This window comes from Urocampus carinirostris, chromosome 12 (genome assembly GCF_059441175.1).
Source record: "Urocampus carinirostris isolate Australia breed hairy pipefish chromosome 12, RoL_Ucar_1.0, whole genome shotgun sequence".
Classification (NCBI taxonomy): Eukaryota; Metazoa; Chordata; class Actinopteri; order Syngnathiformes; family Syngnathidae; genus Urocampus; species Urocampus carinirostris.
The window spans coordinates 16,837,797-16,860,067 of record NC_142360.1 but is presented as its reverse complement, the minus strand read 5'-3'; the positions used below and the strand labels follow the sequence as shown (position 1 = coordinate 16,860,067).

General features: G+C 37.8%; 1 protein-coding gene across 1 annotated transcript in view; it reads left to right on the top strand.

Moving 5' to 3' along the window:
• The first annotated feature begins 8,250 nt into the window (after window positions 1-8,250).
• Window positions 8,251-22,271, top strand: part of tie1 (tyrosine kinase with immunoglobulin-like and EGF-like domains 1) — a 45,886-nt gene continuing 31,865 nt past the window's right edge. The window contains exons 1-7 of the mRNA XM_088349207.1: window positions 8,251-8,507; window positions 11,199-11,495; window positions 15,151-15,261; window positions 15,364-15,519; window positions 18,240-18,371; window positions 19,229-19,369; window positions 19,794-19,922. Coding sequence (XP_088205333.1) covers window positions 8,462-8,507; window positions 11,199-11,495; window positions 15,151-15,261; window positions 15,364-15,519; window positions 18,240-18,371; window positions 19,229-19,369; window positions 19,794-19,922 — 1,012 coding nt within the window. The 5' untranslated portion in view covers window positions 8,251-8,461. The remainder of the gene's footprint in view (window positions 8,508-11,198; window positions 11,496-15,150; window positions 15,262-15,363; window positions 15,520-18,239; window positions 18,372-19,228; window positions 19,370-19,793; window positions 19,923-22,271) is intronic.

Sequence of the window (22,271 nt, the reverse complement as noted above, 5' to 3'; positions counted from 1 at the left end):
TCCCCAGTCTTGTGTGGGTTTCCTCCAGACACTGTGGTTTTCTCCCACATTCCAAAAACATGCAAGTCAGGTTAATTGACTGGTCCAAATTGTCCCTAGGTGTGAGTGAGCAAGTGAGTTGTCTGTCTCTGTGTGCCTTGCGACTAGCTGGCAACCAGTTGAGGGTTTCCCCTGCCCACTGTCTGAGGAACGCTTGGATGTGCTCCACCACCCCCATGACCTTACTGAGGATAAGTGGTGCAGATAATGAATGAATGGATGTTACCGATCAGTAATATTGTTAGACGTCACAGTCCCCTGCACAGCAGGCACCGTTTCAAGATATTCTTAAAGTTGTGTTATTCATGTGTTTGGGATCATCCTGTATTTTAGCAACTTAATAATACATGTTTTGAGCTGCAGGACTGCTTTCAACAGACCTGCTTGGAGTTGTTTGAAAACTGTGTCCTACAGTTGCACACTGAAAATATCATATCTTACATAAAAACCTGTATGGACTGTGTCCGTTTTTAACAGAATCAGTCTTTTCCAACCAAAAACCCTGGATGACTTGCGAGGTTTCACATGTAGTGGTCAAAAATAGACACTGTCTCTTCAAGACACTGTAGCTCTGTAGCCTCAAGCTAAAGCGCAAATTACCAAAATGTATTAGTATTTTGAAAAACAACAACCCTTGATGCATTCAAGTTAATATTTTCACTTCAAGTAAAAGAGAATGGGGTTTAAATAATGTATTTTGAAAACTATCACCAGATCCCCACTCCTCTTAAGAGGACTTGATATATCTCTATGAGAAAACGAAGGGTTAGCGGATCGGTGTAAATATCGATATTTTCAACACTGAGCAAGTAATTGGATTGATCGATGCTATTGCCCTGGGATTGATACTGTCTTACCATTATAACAAGCGCTATAATAAACTTGTTAACGCAAAATTTTACACAAATTGTAACTTTCAAATTGGATGCAATTGTGTTAACACTTTATCTGCACTGCTGACTTTATTTTCAACACATTGTGCAATGGAAGGTATTTTACTTGATGATGTTGTTATACATGAATTGTATTATGTTACATTTCTCCTTTTTTAGTTTTGACTCTCTTGACTTTTGTTCTAAATCAGTTGAATATTAAGAATATTTAATTTTTAAAATGTGTTAAAAGTGTTTTTTTTACATTGTATACTTTACAGTTTACACTATTTGCACTTTCATATTATATGTATTTCATATATTGTGCAATTAAATTTATTCTACATGTCATGTTGACATTGTTATATCTGTATTTTAGTTAAATTGACGCTATTTTGGATTGACTCTCTTGACTTTGTTCTGAAATTGTTGTAATATAAATATTTTTTACCTATTTTTAAACTGCTAAAGATTGCATTGAAGTTATTCAAATAAAGCTATAACATTTTAGTGTCTAAAATGTGATTATAATTTGACGGGTTTAGTTATTCAACGATCAACACATTTCCAAGCAAAAAGTATTGGTATCGGATCGTATCATTCGATACCACCCTATATTTACTTGGATCAGATCAATGCAAAAATTGATAGTATCACCCACCCCTACCAGACATGCCCTGTTATACATAAATAAACTCCTGGTTCCTTTTTAAAAACAATAAGAGATATATTTTGCTAAAATAATTGTGCTGAGCACGAGTTGAGAGTGTCCCCCTGCCCACTGCCTGAAGCTAGATGGAATGGGATCCAGCACCCTCGGTCATGCTGAGAATAAGTGCAGATAATTTTGCCGAGCCTTTAAGTTGACATGAAAAAAGTCTAAATTAAAAACAAGTGACTTATCAAAATATTAAAGCCTTTATCTTTTGGGCAAATCCGATTTAAGGTTGTGGTCTTTCAGGGCATTTCAAAAAGCATGGGCAGAGCTCCAACAAAAGCATAGAGTCAATTCAAGGGTCCTGAATTTATGCGAGACAATTTGCCTATAGACTCTTTGGACCCTCCATGATCCGTGCGTGTGGAGCCCTGCCAGTCCACCACACAATGAGGGGAAATGGGAATTTAATACAAACTTTCTCACAAGTCACACAGACCCCTTTGCTTGTGTTGTTAGTCTCCCTCCAAGCGACTGCTGTCACCACCTCCCCCACCAAAACTACAACAAAATCTCAGAAACCCTGACGAAAACCGAGCACAACACTTTTGTAAATGTACTTGACAATGTGTGAGCTACTTTGAAAGTAGTGTTTGAAAATAATAATGATGATAATGATAATAACACATTATATTTCAAAACGCCTTACAGGACACAGAATATATAACAGCAATAAAACTAGAAAAACAAAAAGGCAATAATTTAAAAATAAAACAAAGTACAGTTAAATAGAGAGGACGGGGTCATGCGAGGCGGATTATTATAGTAAGGCAAGTCGGAACAAATGGGTTTTGAGTCCTGATTCGAAGATATTGAGTTCCAGAGCTGGGGGCAGAATGGCTGAAAGCTCTGCTCCCCATGGAGCTGAGACGGGCAGGGGCTACAGTGAGATCGAGGGAGGAAGATGATCTGAGGGTGCGGGATGGTGTGTCAATGTGAAGGACGTCAGAAGGTAGGGAAAGGGCAAGGTTATGGATGGCCTTTCAGGAAAAAAAAAGATTTGGGATTTTGTAGGTGATTCTTTGGTCAGGGGTGATGTGGTGGCAAGAGGGGGTATGGTGATCATTTGAGCAGCAGAGTTCTGGACCAGTTGTAGTTCATGGAAGGACTATAGAGGTAAACTGCAGTGGAGAGAATTGCAATTGTCAAGGTGGGTTTGTGACAAGGCTGTGGGCGAGGGTGGCGGTGGTGTAGGACACAGGAACACAGCTAAAATGGATGGAAGGGGTGGGCGACACTGGACTTTGGTAGCGAACCAATCCAAATAAGTACAGGTTAGTATGTATTTATACCGATCCAATACCCATACTTTTTGTTTAAAAATGCAATGATCACTGAATTATTGGTCCTCCTTGTGTTAGCTTAAAATTCAAATAAACACAACAAAAATATTTCGGGCACTAAGATTTTTCAACTTTTATTGAGTAATGTCAATTTAAACTTTAGCCATATAAAATAAATATAAATATTGAAAAAAGGCAGCAATGTCACTAAAATACAAACATAGCTATGTAAACATGTCAACTAAAATACCTGCCTTCCATTGCACAATACGTATTTAAAAAAAATATAAGTGCAAAACAGGTACAAAATATAATGTAAAATAAGCTTTAACGCTATAAAATTTAAAATACTTTTAGTAATCAAATGATTCAGTAAAAAGGTCAAGAAAGTAAAAGTAACTGCAATATAATAATAATATAATATTGTATAACAATGTCAAATATCTGTCATTGCTCAATACTTTGAAAATAAAGTCTGCAGTGGCAAAAAAAATATAAACACAATTGGATTAAATTTTAAAGTCGTAATGCTTGTATAATCTTACAATCCATTAACAACATTATTATATGCTTTTTACATTGAAAATGTGAGAAAAACAATCCCAGGACAGGAAAAGAAAGAAAGACAGAAAGCAACCAACCAAGAAAGAAAGAAAGAAATAGTGTTTTATCATAGCATATTGGTCGGGCTCGTTGTTATAGTTGATTACTCGAATGGCTTGGACAGGTTCAAGCATTACAGCTTCAGTTGTTTGAATCCTGGCTTTTATCAACAAGATAAGCAAGCTTGTTTTGTGGTATTTCTGCAGGGACATAGAAAACTACCGTAGATCAAAAACAGAACCAACCAATAAATAAACAACTGCCTGTATGGATGCCTGGAATAGTGTATGGCTGGCTTGCTGGAGGGATTGAAGCCATATCGAAATGTTTAGTACATTTCAGATAACATTTGCGCAAGTCATTTAATAAAATCTATAAAACTTAATATGAGTAACAACATTTAGGCCTCAAACACACAACTTTGCCATGCACTTACTTCATTGCAATATGAGGTTTTTGAAAAACTGTTGTATGACTCATATTGTATGTCAAACTGAACAAGAGTAACCTCTTGGAAATACAAAACATTGGCAAATAGTATTGCTGCACTCATGTAAAGTCAAAGGTGCTGACAGAGCTTTAGCTTCTTTTATTTTGGCTTCCTCTAGACAACACCAGAATGCAACAGCAATGCATTACTGAACATATGCTCTTCTTCAGTTAGCTCTGAGGCACATGTCATCACTAACCTCCATTCCGCTGATGATATTGCTGGATTGGTTGGAGAAGACAGGAACTCGGAGATCTGGTCAATCGCTTGGGCAAATCGTCAACCTTGTGTGGGATGTAAATCAGCACAGAAAAACAAACGAAATTAATGACCAACAACCCTGATTGTATCAGTCCAAACACCACTATCAACCACCAAGAGCTTGAACCTGTTACCAAATTTAAATATGTTGGATTTCTTCAATGAGAAGATGGGGCAGAACCAGAAATAATGGACAGCATACCTCAGACAACAGTCGCACTGGTTGTTTTAATGTCCCTCTACGCTTGCGAGACATATACTCTCACAGCAAAACTGGAAAGGAAAATTCTGGCCATGTAGATGCAATGCTACAAGAAACTTCTAGGCATCAGCTACACAGCCCATGTGACAGACCAAACAGTGCAGAACACCATCAGAGGGCACATAATAATAATAATAATAATTTCCTTTGTATTGTCATTCTTTGTAACAATGTACACAGAACGAAATGTCGATACACCTGACTCGTTGTAGCGAGTCGATGCAGCCGCAGCCAGAGGGCGCCGCCATTATACCAATTAGGTATGTCTCGGTCGAGGCGCGAACCAGCGACCTCCCAGTCTCAAAGCGGGCACACTACCATCTAGGCTACTGAGATTGGACCCTACGAAGAACTGTTGTCGACTGTGCAGACAAAAACCGCAGTGGTATGGTCACATTTCAAGATCTTTAGAACTGGCCAAGATCATTCTCCAGGGCACAGTCCAAAGTGACAGGAGGAGAGGAAGATAGAAAAAGAACTGGGCCGACAAACTTAATGGATGGATTGGCGCCAACTTTGCCACGACCCAAACGCAGGCCAGGAACAGTCAACAGTGGCGAAAGCTGTCCAGAGTTTTGTCTTCCTTTGCCATCCCTGAACCGTGACCGTGATGCTAGTTTAGTTTTGGCTACAAAGCCGTGATAAGACTTTTTGACATTCATCACTTATTGTGTTATATCATTATTGACGTACAAAAGATCACAACTTGAGGGAAAAGACTAATATTTTCCCTATTTTATCCTTAGTTTGTGAAATCCATCTCAAGATGCTTATATCTTTTAAGTGTGGAAACATCTAAGTGTGCCCCTGAAATGGAAAACAGGATATCTTAAACAATAACAAGTGGAGTCAACTCATAGTCAATTGTCTCAACGGGCAAGGAAATGTAACGCAAACACAAAATCAGTCTCTCATTTGTCGCCCAGTAAATGAGAAAAGGCATCTGCGAGTGAAAGATTCAAGTTTTTTTTTTTTAAATAATCAGAGACAAAACCACAGTAGACAAAACAATCATATTGTTCATTTTTTTCCCTTACAGTTGGAGCAAGGGGAGTCTGGACTCAAACGCGACAAGACTCATTGAAGTGAATGAATAAAGATGTTACGTTTGGCAAAACAAGACACCAGCTGGAATAAATCTCAAGCTTGTTTTCAGTATCTGTGCAAAGAATAAACCTGCAGCAGGAATAAGATGTAACGTCAGCCGATTACAATAAGCGGATGTGATTTCATTCTAAACCATTTATACCGTATATGTTATGTCATTAAAAAATAATCAATTGTCATGATCATTGTCTAAATAAATCATGTTGTTTACATAAATTATCTTTGTTTTAATTCTACATAGCTGTTAGTCAATACTGTAGGTGCTGCACTGTGTTTGTGAGGTTTGCCATCTTGCTGCTATAGATAACCGAAAATAACAAAAAGCTTGTAAAAGGCTAAACATTTAAGACATAGGGTGTCAAGTCAAGTCATGTTTATTTGTATAGCCTCATGGTGGCAGTAGCTCAGGAGCTATAGCGCTTCTGGGATCAAGAGGTCGCAGGTTAGATTCCCGACTCCTCCGTGTTATATGTCGAAATGTCCTTGGGTAAGACACTGAATCCCTAATGCCCCCAATAAGCACGTAATTGCCTTGCATGGCTGACGATGCTATCGGTATGTGAGTGTGTGAAGCACATTGTGAAGCTCTCTGGGAGGTTGGGAGGTCATCAGGTCAAGTCACATTTATTTGTATAGCCCTTACTCACAAGATGTCTCAAAGGACTGCACAGGATTAGAATTACACCGCCGCTTGACCGTCGAGGAAAAACTCGAATCATCAAAAAAACTCAAAACCTCAGCGTGAGGATAAAAGAAACCTTGAAAAGGAGCCTCAGAAGTGGTAATCCCCTTTCCAGGACAACCAGGAAGGAATAGATTTAGCATTGGGTAACAGTACACAAACAGGCTATATAAATGCAGACCACCACGTCAAAGGTCTCAGAGACACACAGGTTCAGGTCCTAGTTCTCCGTACTCAATGCACACATGCTCTGGTGTTCAAGAAACCATTAGTGGAAGAGTGACTGGTTAAGTAAACGAGGCTTTAGATGGTACGGTCCACATCCCACTCCCTAGCCTCATCGAATGCAAATATATCCCAAATGATAGGCATGAGATGCCAACTCCTGATGCAGCCAGTTATCCCAATCACTTAAAATCTGTGGCTCACGTATGGTGCCATTTGGTCACTTTGGGTCGCGGGAGTTTGTATTCTTTTTTAATTCAGGAATTTTGAAAGATCTCAAGCACCTGCATGAACCCTGGTGATTTCAATAATCTCATTTTCACAGACCAATTCTGCTCGATGGGAAATTACTCGATAAGTACAACTATAAACCGCACTCGATTGCGTTCAGGTACCGTATTTTCCGCACTATAAGGCGCACTGGGTTATAGGGCGCACCCCCAAAAAATAGTTTTTGGTCCTATATTTTCCATACATAAAGCGCACCGGATTATAAGGCGCTACAATGGCAATGTCGACAAAACAGTCAGATAGTTCAGTCAAACTTATTACCCCCTTAACATTCCGAAAGCCTGCAAAGAAGCAAATACGTGTCTCAGACATGTACGGAAACAGTGTCTGTACGATGTCACCAATCACTCAAATGCATCGTTCCAAATATCATTCGGAAGGTTAAAGTCTTGGGATTCAAGAAATGCCAAACATTTTTTAGTTTCCATTTTATTTTTTGCTGGCAACTGTGTGGACAGCAAAGTAAGAATTTTATTGTGCAGGGAAACGGGGTTCTTTACTGTGCATATGACAATAGACACTTTGAATTGAATTTAGTTTAAAACTAGACTCATCACAGAAACATCAAGATCGTTCCAAAAAAAGATACCGGGAAGATATAAAGCCACATAGCTCACCTAAGTTCTCTTGCAGCCATCACGTTCAATAATGATACGTAACCATGGTCTTCTTACAACCGTGAGTGTAGTAAATCCAGGAGAGTAAAATATTTACAAATACAGAATAGTAAAAATTGTTTTTTTCTCTATGCCGTACTGCAACCCAACGTGTGATTCACATTCATCTTTTTCGGCCAATTGCAGGCTTTGTTTCGCCCCTTTAGCCTTTGCGAGCCTGTAAATGATAAAAACGATCCGCCCCCTTTACCTCCGAATAACTTTAGCCAATAGTGACTGAGTAAAATGATGATTGACACATTGGTAAGGAAATGAAACGCCGGTATATAAATCCCAGCATACAGCGCTGACTACTTCGCCTTCAGGGGAAAATCTAGTCGACGGCTGCTTGCCTTAGTTGCAAGACTTTGCGACTTAATATTGATCCATATATAAGGCGCACTGTATTATAAGGCACATGGTCAGCTTAAAAAAAAAAAAAAGGCTTTTAGGTGCGCCTTATAGTGCGGAAAATACGGTACTCCTTTTTGATTGCACTGTACAATGCAGCGACATCTAGTCAAGTCATATAAAGGTTTATAATAACATACACTGTCCTTTTCAAAAGCATCACTCAACTTAATAAAGATAATAAAACATGTATAAGTTTAAACTCCTAATTTCGTTCCCATGAGAAAGGGGAGTCGTGTGGATTGTGGATTGTAGTGCGAGCGGCTGTCTGCTCTGCAGTCTGTGACGCTTTTCCTTCCTTTCCCACCCAGTGAAAACGTCGCAACCCTGCCAGTTGAATCTGCTGTCTGCTTTCAATCACTACAAGAGCTTGGCTCCAAAATTCTTTCGAAGAACTTTTTGGAGATATTATCCTTTTGGAAATATTTTGCCGTGCAATGCGCATAAGGGCGCATCTGTTGCAGCCGACGCATGGCCTCTATAACTGAGAGCTCTTCTGGATAGGTAAAAGTTGCGCTGACTTGTATTTACACTCACCTGTCGTCAAAGAGGATCTCTTGAAGTATGAAGATCTTGTGCCTATGGTTCTTGGGTATCTTGGATCTTTCAGGTAAAATATAATACAGTCAAACTGATCTTAGTCTTACCATCTATGGATTGCTGATGTTATTGTTGATACATGGAATTTTGGAGCTGACATTAGGAATAAATACATTATATTGAAGATAAGTGGTTAAGAAAGTAGATGGATGGACATTTTATTCAAAACATGAGCTAAATTTGAACTCGAGAGAGAAAAAAAGCTTGTCCATGACTCCTTGCATTTTTCTTAATAATTTTATTCATTATTACTATTATTTATCTAAAATTAGAAGTAAAATATAGTGAAAATACATGATTCAGAAAGTAGAAGGTGGATGGCTGTTTTGTTTAAATCACGAGAAACCTGAAGCAAAATTTGAACCCTCTTGAGAGAAAAAAGAGCTCATCCATGTTTCCTGGCATTGTTCTGTGATTCTCAGATTTAAAGGAATGTTGGATAGACCCATATTGTTTTAGGATTGTTTTATCATTATCATTCCTGGGGATAGGTCAGTAAAAATACACAGATTTTTATAGATTTAGATTTATAAAAAAAAAATCTTAAGACACAGGTTCTCAATCAGTGTACACTTACAAAACAGGAGTCCAATGCAAGAGTCACATTAAATATTCTGCATGTTATATGAGTAGGGATACAATCAGTATTGAGAAAAGGTACTTTATATGTTAACATTTATACATGTACACCCACTTACATTCAGTATACATCAGGGGTCAGCAACCTTTATTAAAGCTGAGATCTACTTTTTGTCACTGATTGGCGCAAAAAGCTACCATTTTGATATACATTTCTAGAATAACAACATATGTTATTATTATATAATTACCTGTTTAGGAAAATGGTACCCCCACAACCCTACGACAATCAACCAACCAACCAACCAATTTATCAGGCATTAGATGAACCACTAAAATGTCATGTCAGTTAGGTATCAAATTTACTAGAAAATTGCATTGACCCATTACTGGTGGGCTATTTTCAGAAGCTGTTGATTGATTACTCAGGTGTTCTTAGGGGGTACGAGGTGCCCATGAGCTTTGGCTACTTTTTTTACCAATACTATTTTTTTATGACCAGGAAAACAATTTTTATATTAAAATCAGCATACTTTTCTGTACAAAAACAACAAAAATACAGTAAAAGCACAGTTATACAAGTTAAAACATTAAAAGTTACTGAACCAGGAGAGATAATTCCATTCTATATATTTGAAGCAATGGAACTAATCACTATCACAGTAAATGATAAGTTTATAGTTCAGTAGAAACTCAAAAGAAGAAGAGAACACAATATTGATTTTAAACTTGCAAGGAGAACAGGAGAGGACAGTACAACGAAGTAAGTGTTCCAGGAAATAAACTCTATTTTCGAATTGTCGACCAGTTAAACTTTTTCAGATTACAGTACTTTCCTTTCTGTAAATGATAAGTTTATAGTTCATAAAACCCTTTTTCAATTGCATAAAGAACAGGGGAAGACAATACAAAAAATTCAGAGTACAAAGAGAGACAACTCTATTCTGGAATTCTTGACCTGTTGAACTATTTCGGATTACACTACTTTCCTGTCTGCAAATGATACGTTTGTAGTTTTGTAGAAACTCAAAATAAGGAGAGACGACATCAAGGAAGTTTAAACGTGTAATTAGAACGGACTGGACTGTACAAAAACCATGTTTAAATATATTTTTTTAAATGCTTTTTTGTACAGTCCAGTATCCCCCCTGGTAAAATCAGATCCTCCCCAAAGGGTGTGTGATTCAAGAACAGCTACATTATTGGCCATTATTGATATTGATTAAAACTGTGCCTAATAGACAAAATAACGAACAACAGTGAGGAATCATAGTCAAAATAACAAATAGACACTTACTCTTCTTTGCATGTGTCCAATATCAAAAACGAAATATCATCATCATGAACGGGATAAACACATAATAAGAGAGAAAAATAAGATAAAAGATTGTGAGAATGAATAGGAAACTTATTTCTAAGGTAACGCTTGAAAACTGGCTAATAAGTTTATAGCTAAGTAGAAACCACAACCTCCTGACATAAAACAATGGAGAGAAAAGTTAAAGCAAATGTACATTATGGAAAAAATCACTGCAAGACTTCAACTGAAACTAGATCAATTTGAGAAAAGATGGAAGCTTATCACACAATTTTTACTTGATGTCGAAACACCTCACTTTTTATTTTATTTGTTTTATTATTTTGTATTGTTTTTTTGTTGTTGTTGTTATTTATGGGTCAATTGTATATATTTTGTGTTTGTGTTGCTGTATGATGGAGGAATCAAACCTCTGTCAAAATGTGTGTAAGAAATAAAAAGTTATTTAAAAAAAAAGGGTGAATACATCAAAGGATTTTGAACTTGCAAGGAGAACAAGGGAGAGTGCTCAAACCTTAGATAAGAAATTCCAACCTGTTCTAAAAGCCCCCCTTTGAGCCCTCACTTTGTGTTAAATCTCTTTGATTACAAAAATCAAATCCGCCCTTAAGGGTATGGAAATCAAAGACCAGCAATGTTATTGGGCGTTATTGACAATGATGTAAACAGTGCATAATAGTCCAAATATTTTCCAACACAGAGGAATACTAGTCAAAACCACAAACTTGCATACTGATATCAAAAATCGAACATACTTTTCAGTAAATCAGTGGAATTCTCTGACTACAAGCTCTTGTCTTACAGATGCTGTGATGGACCTAACAATGATATCCACAGCAGAGGTCACCCAAGTGAACCGCTTCTCTATCTCTTGTATAAACGGGGAGCGCAGCCCCGGCCATGCTGACCTGGAGATTAAGAGAGACAACAAAATCCTCATCTTCCCAAGGATGCCAAACTTCAAACTACATAAGCCAAGGAACAAGAAAGTGGTGGCCAGAGAGTTTAGAGATTTGGATAACGTTGGGATATTTTACTGTGAATCAGCTCAAGAAGTTCCCCCGCTTGAAACAGTCACAATGATCAACAATTTTGGAAGAGGTGAGCTCATATTTCCTGTCATTGTGCTTGTTGTTAAAATCAGTATTGTTTTTCTTTGATTAACTCAGTTTTTTGGAGGTGCTAAATAATGCACAATGTCTCTTTAAATGTGTTTAATATTTAAAATTGTAGAAATATGCTTGTACAGTGCCTTGCAAAAGTAATGGTCCTCCCAAAACTTTTTGACATATTGCCATATAGAGGACTCAAAATATTTTTTATGAATCTACTACATGTGAGACACAATCGTAAAAGGAAACTGAATTTATTCAACAATTTATACTGAGCTACAAATGAAAAATTGAAAAGTAGGTGTTGCAAAGATATTGACCCCCTTATAGTTCATACTTCGTACAGCCTCGTTTTGCTGCGATCACAGCAGCAAGTCTTTTTGGGTACGTCCTTTAAGATTTCTTGAAACAGATCTTTTTGCTCTTTGGTCCTTAAAAAAAGCTCAAGTTCCTTCCGTTTTGCATTATGTTTAGGGTCGTAATCCTGTTGCAAGGTGAACACGCACCCCATTCTCAGGTCTCTTGTAGACTTCAACAGATTTTTTGCTAGAATCACCCTGTATTTGCCTCCATCCATCTTCCCATCAATTCAAAGAATCTTCCTAGTCCCTGATGAAGAAAAGCAACCCCAAAGCATGATACTGCCACCACTATGTTTGCCAGTGGAGATGGTGTTTTCAGTGTGATGTTCAGTGCTACTCTTATGCCAAATGTAACGCTTAGCTTCAGCCCAAAGAGTTCAATTTTGCTCTCATCCGACTGGAGCACCTTGTTCCACATGTTATTTGTGTCTCCCATGTGCCTTCTTTAAGATGTCAAAACAAACTATTTACGGTATGCCTTCAGAAATTGTTTTCTTTTTGCCACTATTCCATAAAGGGCAGATTTATGCAGAGTATGACTAATAGTTGTCCCAGGCACAGATTGCAGGTCATCCAATGTGATCATGATTGTTTAGTTTTCTCCTGGTTTGGGCCAAAAGTTAAGAGGGACAGCCAGGTCTTGGTAGGTTTGCAGTGTTTTATGCTCTCTCAATGTTGATAATCCAGGAGATGTGTAAATGTTGCGAAATTTTGTATCCCCTTTCTGCTTTTAACATTTCCTCAACTTTGTCTGGGACCTGCTTGGTGTGTTCTTTGGTATTCTTAATGCTGTCTTTCTCCATTATCTCATTTCACAGGCCTCTGAGCCCATCACAGAGTAGGTGCATTCAAACTGATACTATGCTTATTATTGTTAGTCTTTTAAGGCGACGTTGCATCATTCAAAAGTCATTAGGGAACTTCTGCAGTTAGTTGGCTCAGATGAGAGAACAGGGGAACAGCATTTTGCTCCACCTGCTTTTCATTTTTTTCGTTGTAAATATCATACAAATCGTTTAAATAATTTGGTTCACTTCCCGATGGTACCTTCATGGTGTTAATTCTTAGAAAATATTTACTTTGTTTTTTGCTTTATGTTTGAAGCCTGAAATGTGACAATATGACAAAAAGTTCTAAGGGGCCAATACTTGTGTTGATGTATTTTAAATGTATTCAAGGAAAAAAGTCTTACGATGTTTTCTTAAACGTATTTCAAAACAGATTTTTCTTTTTAGAATAGACAAATGTGTTGTGTTCCTCCCCACAATTACACAAATGCTTTGCAAAATATTCCTTGCGCCAGGCGACTCGAGGAATTTTGCCCCAAAGTTGACCGAGCTGGCTTGTTTGCTCTAGAGCTGTGACGCCATTGAAGTAAGACACCACTTTCAAAAAGGGAAATTCCATTAACACACCATATGAAGTGAGCTCTAAAACAAAGTGATTGTATACCGCTTATTTCTGCCAGGTGGTAAGTGATTGTGGCTTTTGGTTTGTGTTTTTTTGCTGCATGAGGTGCGGTTTGTATAATATTGTCTGGCTAGCTCCCTGTTCGGGTCAAAGCGACTGAGGGCTTTCCTGTTTTGTTTGCTGCTGATTGTTGTTTGTTGGCAGTCCACATGGTGTTGTTTAGCTGGCAAACTTGGGGCACAGGTTTTTCTGTGTTCCTTGGTTAATACCTGGCGGGCTATACATTTACTGCCGTAGCTGTTGCCCTTTTTTGATGCTAGTTCCCAGTTAGCCTGGCTGTTAACTGCATGTTTTTGTATTGTGCTAGCCTGCTTTAGCGCCAGTTTTACCTGTCCCTTGGTTTATTCCTCGCTTTACATTTATTGCCATAGCCGTTACTGCTTTTCGTTGTTGGTTCCTAGTTTTTTTGTCGGCCAGCTTAGCGTTAACGCAGAGGCCGCGGCCGCCTTTCATTATTCGGTCCCGGTTAGCCCTTTGTTAGCGGCTCTCCATAAATTTTGGGGGGGCCAGTTAGCCTCATTTTGGCTGCTTCGACTTTTTTGTACTACAATTCTTTTGTATTACGGCATCCACCTGCAACACAACGTCTAGGCATTCTTTTGAAAAACTACCAACATTTTTACTCAAAACCCTCGTAACCTCTTTTATTAATTAACGTGTACAACATTATGGCGACTGGCTTAGGTGCTGGTGTTCTTCCGATGATGTCACAGCTCAGGATGACAAAGCTAAGACATGTTGTCTTCAAAATGAATCATCCCGGAAAATATATTATAAATTATTTCAAAGGGGCAGTGTGTATTATTCTGTGCCCGCTTGTGCTACAAAAAAAAACTTTCATTCAGTAAAAAAAAACAGTTTTGATTTGAAAAATTATAGTTTGAGAAGTTTGTATTAATTTCTGGTCTGGTCTCGTGACTTACTGCTACACTGTGCTCTTTACATTGGTTTCCGTTCGCAGTAGTCAATACAGTGCCATTTATTGGTCAAATATCGCATGTTGGGGCTTTACCGTCTCACAAGAAAATCTCTGTCCCTTAAAAGGACAGTTATCCATCAGTTTCCCAGCTGCCTATCCTCATTTACAGGTTCCCATCCCAGCTGACGTTGGGAAATAGGCAGGCGACAGCGAGGACATGGTGCCAGGGAGGATGAGTTATTTAAAAAAAAAAAAAAGCTTTTCTTGAAAATTATAGGTTGAAATCAGGCAAGTTAGATAAACAAAAACATGCGTAATTTAACTGTAATTCAATCTTTTTACTATAAAAGAGCAAAGAGCTTTAGGGGATTGTATCCACCGTTAAAAAGGCCAACCATTTAAATTAATGCCCCCCAAATAAAATATTACACAAACACAAACCTACCATTTCAGAATGTTTTCTGAGGGTTTCAATCATAAAGTAGCTCAACAATGAACATAGATTGTTAAATGAGCTTCCATATGCAGGATTCCATAGAGACGTACAGCCGACACGTTGGCGCAACACCATTACTGTGAACTGTATTTGAGATTCTGCCCTATTTGCGCCATGCCTAATGCTTTTGCTACAGGTTAGCATATTGGAACGATACAGAAAATATTAGCACGGTCCTTACATTAAAAAATCACTTCAGCTCCACGCCAGATATACTCAAGGCTCGTTGCGCTGGCCGCTAGCATTCACGACAACAAAATAGCTCATAGTGATTTTAGTCTCATCGCTTGCCAACATAACCTTCACAGTATGAAGAGTTTTCCGTCATTATTAATAATTTGAAGTTTGATTTTCTTTGTCCCATTTGTGATATATAACATGTTTGTGTAATTGACAGCTAATTTTGTCCCAACTCACCTAACAATGACGGCTAACAAAGGGGAAACAGTTCACCTCAGCATGGTGCTCCTGAGCTCCCAAAAGAGGGACGTGACCTGGAAGTACAATGGTATGCCAGCTTTTTTTCTTACACATTCACTGAGAAAAAAAACATCCTTTTGCAGGAAACATTGAAGTCTCCATAAATAATCATGTACTGTACTCTGTGTAGGAAATTACTATTATATGACTCACTGGAACGACATGGTCAACCGCACAGCGGTGTTGTCAGTGGAGAACGCAGCTTTGGCAAATCAAGGAATCTACAGTGCCAGCTATGTGGGTGACAGTCCTCTTCAGGGGGCGTGGATGAGACTTATTGTCCGAGGTTTGTTCTATTCCCATCATACATATCCACAATAATGAATTTCCTCACTTCCGGCAACAGATTTATCGATACACTTAATTACAGACAGATTTGAATTTTACACTCCGCTTATATTCGTAATAGCAATAAAATGGGAAAATATGCTCAATGTACAGGCACAAAAAGTTCTCGCCTCTCTGCATGAATCGCTGTTTTGCAGTCAAACAGGGGTACCTACTTGAATTGTGTAAATCTGTGGGAAAATGTTTTGAGTGGGAGGGGGCATTGAACGAGTTCACAGAGATTCAGGCGTTTAAGGTGGTGAGTTTGATTTCAAATTAGTGTAATCCGCACGATGTAGTTGCCTGTTGGACCCCTGCAACTGTTACGTTAAAAGTGATGGTCCCCGCCCTTGGAAGATACGGATGAATGAAACCAAACTCCTGCGTTTCTCGCCAATCATGGGGGAATGTGGTCACCTGGAGACCATGCGCCATGATACCAAAAATTAGAAAGCAAACAAACCAGAAGAATGCTAATAGCTAACATTGATGATTGCAGTATTTAGCTTCCTACATCAAGGACTGTAATACCAACTGACCTGAGGCTAGATTCATCTGAAATAAGAAAGATATCCGGGCTTAATTCCTTATCTTGATTTTGTGCAATATCCCCAATGTGTATGTGTGTGTAGTGGCTCCTGCAGATCATTGAAACACAGTGTGGCTCGACAGAGCTCAATATTTTGTGGGGTAATACAGTGTACGGGAACATATGTCCTCTACACCCTCCTACCCTTTTTAACACCTGACCCAATTTTATGCCTGAATGTAGTTTCTGGGTCAACCTGGCAATCTTAAAATATTATTTTTGTCTAAGAGAAGAAACATAAACTTTAAGGTAGCATGCACAATGACACAGATTAAGTAAAATTATTAATTGACAAATTAGACATTTCTCTCTTCCAGAACATGGCTTTACTGTCCATTGAGAGCTGGGATTATCAGTGTTTGAACAGTAGCTCAAATACCTAGAAGGTAGTTACTAAAATAAACATATTACCTCTTTCCAAAATACCAATTGTCCATGTAAAACTCATTGTATCTATTTAACACTTTCCAGGAAGCTTGAAAAAACACCGTCTTTTGCAAAACTGTCCAATTTAGGCTGTAGAAAAGAGGAGCAAAACAAAGTACTCATATTAACCACACAAAGACTTGAGGAGAAAACAATCAGTTATCAAGGGCAAGAAGACAAAATCCCCAAAAATGTATTCCCAAAGGAGTTCTAAAGTATTTACTTTTCAGGCAGGTAAGTCATTACTCATCTTTAGTAACTTGCCCAACATGCTATGTGAAGTTTGGGATATTCATTCATTCATTCATTTATTCATGTCCCAACCGCTTGTTCTCATGAAGGTAGTTAATATATATCCCTTTGCTCCAGTTAAAACCTTTGAGAATGAGCAAAACATGGAGCAAAGTTCATTTTGCGTACAGTGAATAAGGTGTAAAATCACTGCGGGGTACTGTGTGTCCACATACTGTGTACTGCTTTATCACCCTCAGGAGACATGAGTCAGACATCTCCACCTACCATCTGTTCCGCTTAAAGATTTCAGTTTCTTGTTATTTCTCAATTCCTACATGTATTTACGTCATCATTCAATTCGAAACACATCTCATCACGATTATAAAAGCAGCCAACTGTGATGCAAGAGTTTAGATGTTTTAGGTCAGAATAGAAGGCACGTGGACAAAGAGGAAACACTTTTCATTTTTGATCAAAGAAGATGCAAATGTAAGAATCAGAATAACAATCAGAATCATTGCATTGCTACAGTGAATTTACGGTTGCACTGCAGTTGGCAAAGGATGCATGATAAAGATTAATACATAGTTTTATATCCATCCATCATCTGCACTATTTATCCTCAGTAAGGCCACAGGGGTGCTGGAGCCCATCCCAGCTATCTTCAGGGAGTGGGCAGGGGACACCCTGAACTGGTTGCCAGCCAGTCGCAGGGCACAAAGGGACAGACAACTCACTCGCTCATTCACACCTAGGGACAATTCGGACCGGCCAATTAACCTGACATGCATGATTTTTTGAATGTGGGAGGAAACCGGAGTGCCTGGAGGAAACCCACACTGGCACTGGCAGAACATGCAAACTCTGTACAGGGTGGCTGGTAGCTGGTAGCTGGATTTGCTCCTTTGACCTCGGAACTGCGCCGCAGACGCGCTAACCACTCAGACCCCCTACATAGTTTTATATTTATTGTTTAAATAGAAAAATATTAAGTATTAACTTCTAATATAAATAAAGTACTCACATCTAAAAGTGAAAACTAGACAAAACGGGGATATTGCCCTTAGAACCCGGATATTGTACAAATTTGTAAAACTGTAACAAAGTCTAAACTAAAATACCTTCCGTTTGCACAATATTTCGGAAGTGAAGTCAAAGTGTAAATCAAGTGAACTATACATTGTAAAAACATTTCACAGGCCGAAAATAAAATACTTCTACAACTATTTTAAAACCAAGTTCAAGAATATCTGAAGTAAAAACTATACACAATCGGGATATTGCACTTTAACGGTTGATATTGGTCTTAAAACCTGGGGCGTTGCACTTAGAACCAGAACATTGCACTTTAAAACTGTTTCACAATGCTAGTGTTTTGGTATCTTTGGTGAAAAGGCATTGCAATTTAACATCTAAAATCTATTTTCTAGCTTGTCCGAATAAGAAATGGGGTCCTTCCTGTGGCAAGGACTGCCCAGAATGTCTCAATGGCGGAGTGTGTCATGACGTTGATGGCGACTGTATCTGCCCTCCTGGATTCATGGGAACGCGATGTGAAACAGGTATGCACTCATGAAGGTGCTGCAGTTGCACACAGCATTAGACATGGAGTTATGGGAGAACATTTTAGGAATGCAGTATACTGAAATTTGTGGACTACATAGCGCACTGGATTAAATGCTGCATGTGCAAATTTGAGAATTAATCTCAAATTTATCTTTGTACAAGCCACACCGCATTGAAAGCCAAGGCTTAAACAGCCATGAAAATGAACTCATTACAGTCCATTTCTTACATTTTAAACAATCCAAAAACTAACACATTTTTAAGACTCCCTTGCAGGCTTTTTCCACAGCTGTCAATCTCAATCAACTAGCACAGCAGTCAATTAGCATTATTATACACACACAAGATCATACTTGAACTCTTGAATTTTTTTAACAAGTATGGTCGGATGATTTAATATTTTAGTATGTCTATCGGGCCAAAAACCGTGAGGTCAGATCGAGAAAAATATAACCGATAATTAGTAATAAGCCAACAATTCTTGTTAGAAAGATTCACTCATTTATTTATAAAGATTTTTAGGTATATGTTAATGCCAATTGAATTAAAATTGACTGCAGTGCTAGTTGAGTGAGATTGCCAGCTGTGTTACTTTTCTTAGACATTTCCCCACTGATTCTTCCAAGACTGCAATCTTATTCTATAGCAGGCATGTCCAAAGCTTCAAAATGTTCTGCTGCTTCAAATATCTTTTAAATATGCCTCAACTAGAGTTAAAAGTACAACTCAAAATTTAAACTCAAAAGTTTGATATCTGAGAACCTCTGACAAGTATTGCAGATGTCCAAATATGCACCCACTATATGAATCTCCTAGTAGTTGAAAAAAATGTGTATATTTCTTCCATTTTAAGCCTGCAGAGAAGGAATGTTTGGCCGAAACTGCCAAGAGTCTTGCAGCTCAGAGCTGGACTGCAAGGGTCTGCGGTTCTGCCTACCGGATCCCTATGGATGCTCTTGTGCTAGTGGCTGGCATGGAACCCGATGTGAGAAGGGTAAGCACAGACTAACTTTTCCGATTCCTCAACAATTTTAGTTGTATGGGACACTACTTGTCCAAACAACCCGTTTTTGTTTGTAGCATATGAGTTTTTAGCAAAATCCTAAATATCCGTTCCCAGGAGTCGTTTTAATAGTTTCTCTCAATGCATGGTGGCATTGATTTTACTTTAGCTTGGAAAAATTAGCTGTCACGGCTACAATTTTTAGTAGTAGGTGAACAGTGATTGTTTGGTAGCTGGGTTCTGAGCCACGTTGATGTCAATATCCAACGACACCAACTCTTAAAATGTCAGTGGAATGTTGTATGATTGGTGTGCCATTCAATATATTGTTGGTAAATTATTAGGGTTTATTTCCACTTTAAATAGCATAATGCTTATTTTCACTAATCTGTTTTGCGATTCTTTTTCTTGATAGCCTGTCAGAACGACATGTATGGACCAGACTGCAGGCTGAGCTGTAGATGTCAGAATGGAGGCATGTGCAATCGCTTTGGTGGGTGTCAGTGTCCCACAGGATGGCGGGGACAAAACTGTGAAAAATCTGGTAAGTTGGATGTACGCCTCAAAGGCTGTCTTGTTTGGAAGTTTTTTAAGATGATATGACCAATTTCAAAAATTTATATATATATATATATATATATATATATATATATATATATATATATATATATATATATATATATATATATATATATATATATATATATATATATATATATATATATATATATATATATATATATATATATATATATATATATACTGCCAACAAACCCCGCCGCCCAGTCACATGTCAGAAGCCAAAACCAAACCCCACCCCATACCAGCAGATGGCACTGTTGGACTCATCATTGCAGGACATTTACCAAAAACTATAAACATATTTCAGCAGGAATTTCATTAAAACAAAAAAAGTTATTATTACACCCGTTACATATATATATATATATATATATATATATATATATATATATATATATATATATATATATATATATATATATATATATATATATATATATATATATACATATATATATGTAACCACGGTGTACTTGTCCCACCAAAGATCCACATTCACGCTGGACTGGATGATGAGGTTTTTATTACAGTTTCTGCAGATTAAATGAGTCACAACTTTAGCTTCTCTGCTGGCTTTGATCTCTTTGATGTCGTGGGCAGCTCTCTCTGTAGAGTGCCCAAAGCATATCAAAGAGCTTTCTTTTCAATTTACATAAAATACATTTTAGAATATCACAATACATTTTTACATCCATTTTAACAAGATACTTTTAACAAGAGATCGTATGGTGTTTTTTTAACATTTACAATGAATTCAACATATTTTTCTTTAGTCTGAATTTTAACCAACATCATCCTTTTTATTTATATGAGAAAATAGAAATAAGAACATTAATGAGTATAAAAACGGATACAATTTACCTGCAGATTAAATGAGTCACATTAGCTTCTCTACTGGCTTTGATCTCTATGATCTCTATAAGGGGAATTAACATTTTAGTACAACAGAAACAAAACGAAAATAAATCCAAACAGCTTGACAACACCAATCACATTACTGTGCATGTTGAGAGATTTGTCAGCTGTGGTTATAATGTTTAAAATTAACTTTTTTTGTGGAGCACGAAAAGATGTGTCTTACCGTTGGCAGCTCTCTCTGTAGACTGCCAACAAACCCCGCCTCCCTGTCACATGTCAGAAGCCAAAACCAAACCCTACCCCATACCAGCAGGTGGCACTATTGGACTCATCATTGCAGGACACTTACCAAAAACTATATGCATATTTCAGCAGGAATTTCAATAAAACAAAATTATTATTATACCCATTACATATATATATATATATATATATATATATATATATATATATATATATATATATATATATATATATATATATATATATATATATATATATATATACAGTATATATATGTTATATACAATATAATTGTTTTTTACGAATAACTAATATAAAAAGCTCAAACTGTATCGAGTCTTCAAAATCACCGAAGAATCTTCTCCACACTTAAGTAAGAAAGTGTAAGGACCCAATTAATGACCAGGGTCAACTGAAACGGCAGCATTTCGCCTTCATGCAATGAGTCTTCACTCTCCTGACGTTCATACTGCAGAGAAATTAGATTTTTTGCGCGGCTCGGATCGGTTTTCAATCTCTTAAAATACGTTGAACGTCACATATCTTTACACCAGACCCAGGCAACCTTCATATGTGGTCCTAAATCCCATACGTATCCGGTCTTTTAGAATGCGACTGCTGTGTGAACCGTCAATAAGCATTCATGCGACGTGGACATTAAAAATAGGCAGCAGACGTCACTATTCTGCTATTTATTTTTATTGTCTGTTAACTATGGATAAAAAAATAGATTACATGCATTTCAACTGAGTTAGATGATTGATGGCGAGCTCTCCTAATTTGACAAAAACGTTATAGCAACATGTGCATTAACGGACTAATCCAAACGATACGACGGAAATGCTTCATCTGCATCAATCATTTTCTGGTGTACATGACCCCTTCCTTTGTAGCTCCTTTCTAGCGTCAAGCCGTCGGTAAACCCTCTGTCCAGCAAAGGGCTACTCACACTGACCCTCACTTCCTTAATTGTATGGACGCTCCCCTACTTAAGACAATTCGATTTACGAAAAGCAGTAGATACGGGAACAATTTTTCGGGATGTCGAAAAATATTGCTGTAACGGACATAGCTGTAAATTAGATTTTGTATTGTGTGCACCTTTTTCCGAGTACAAGACAGTACTGTAGTGCTTTTTTCCGTCGCTACCGGCGTGTGGCGCTGTGAGAGGTCACCCAGCATCCACCTGCAAGAAAAGAAATCTGCTTAC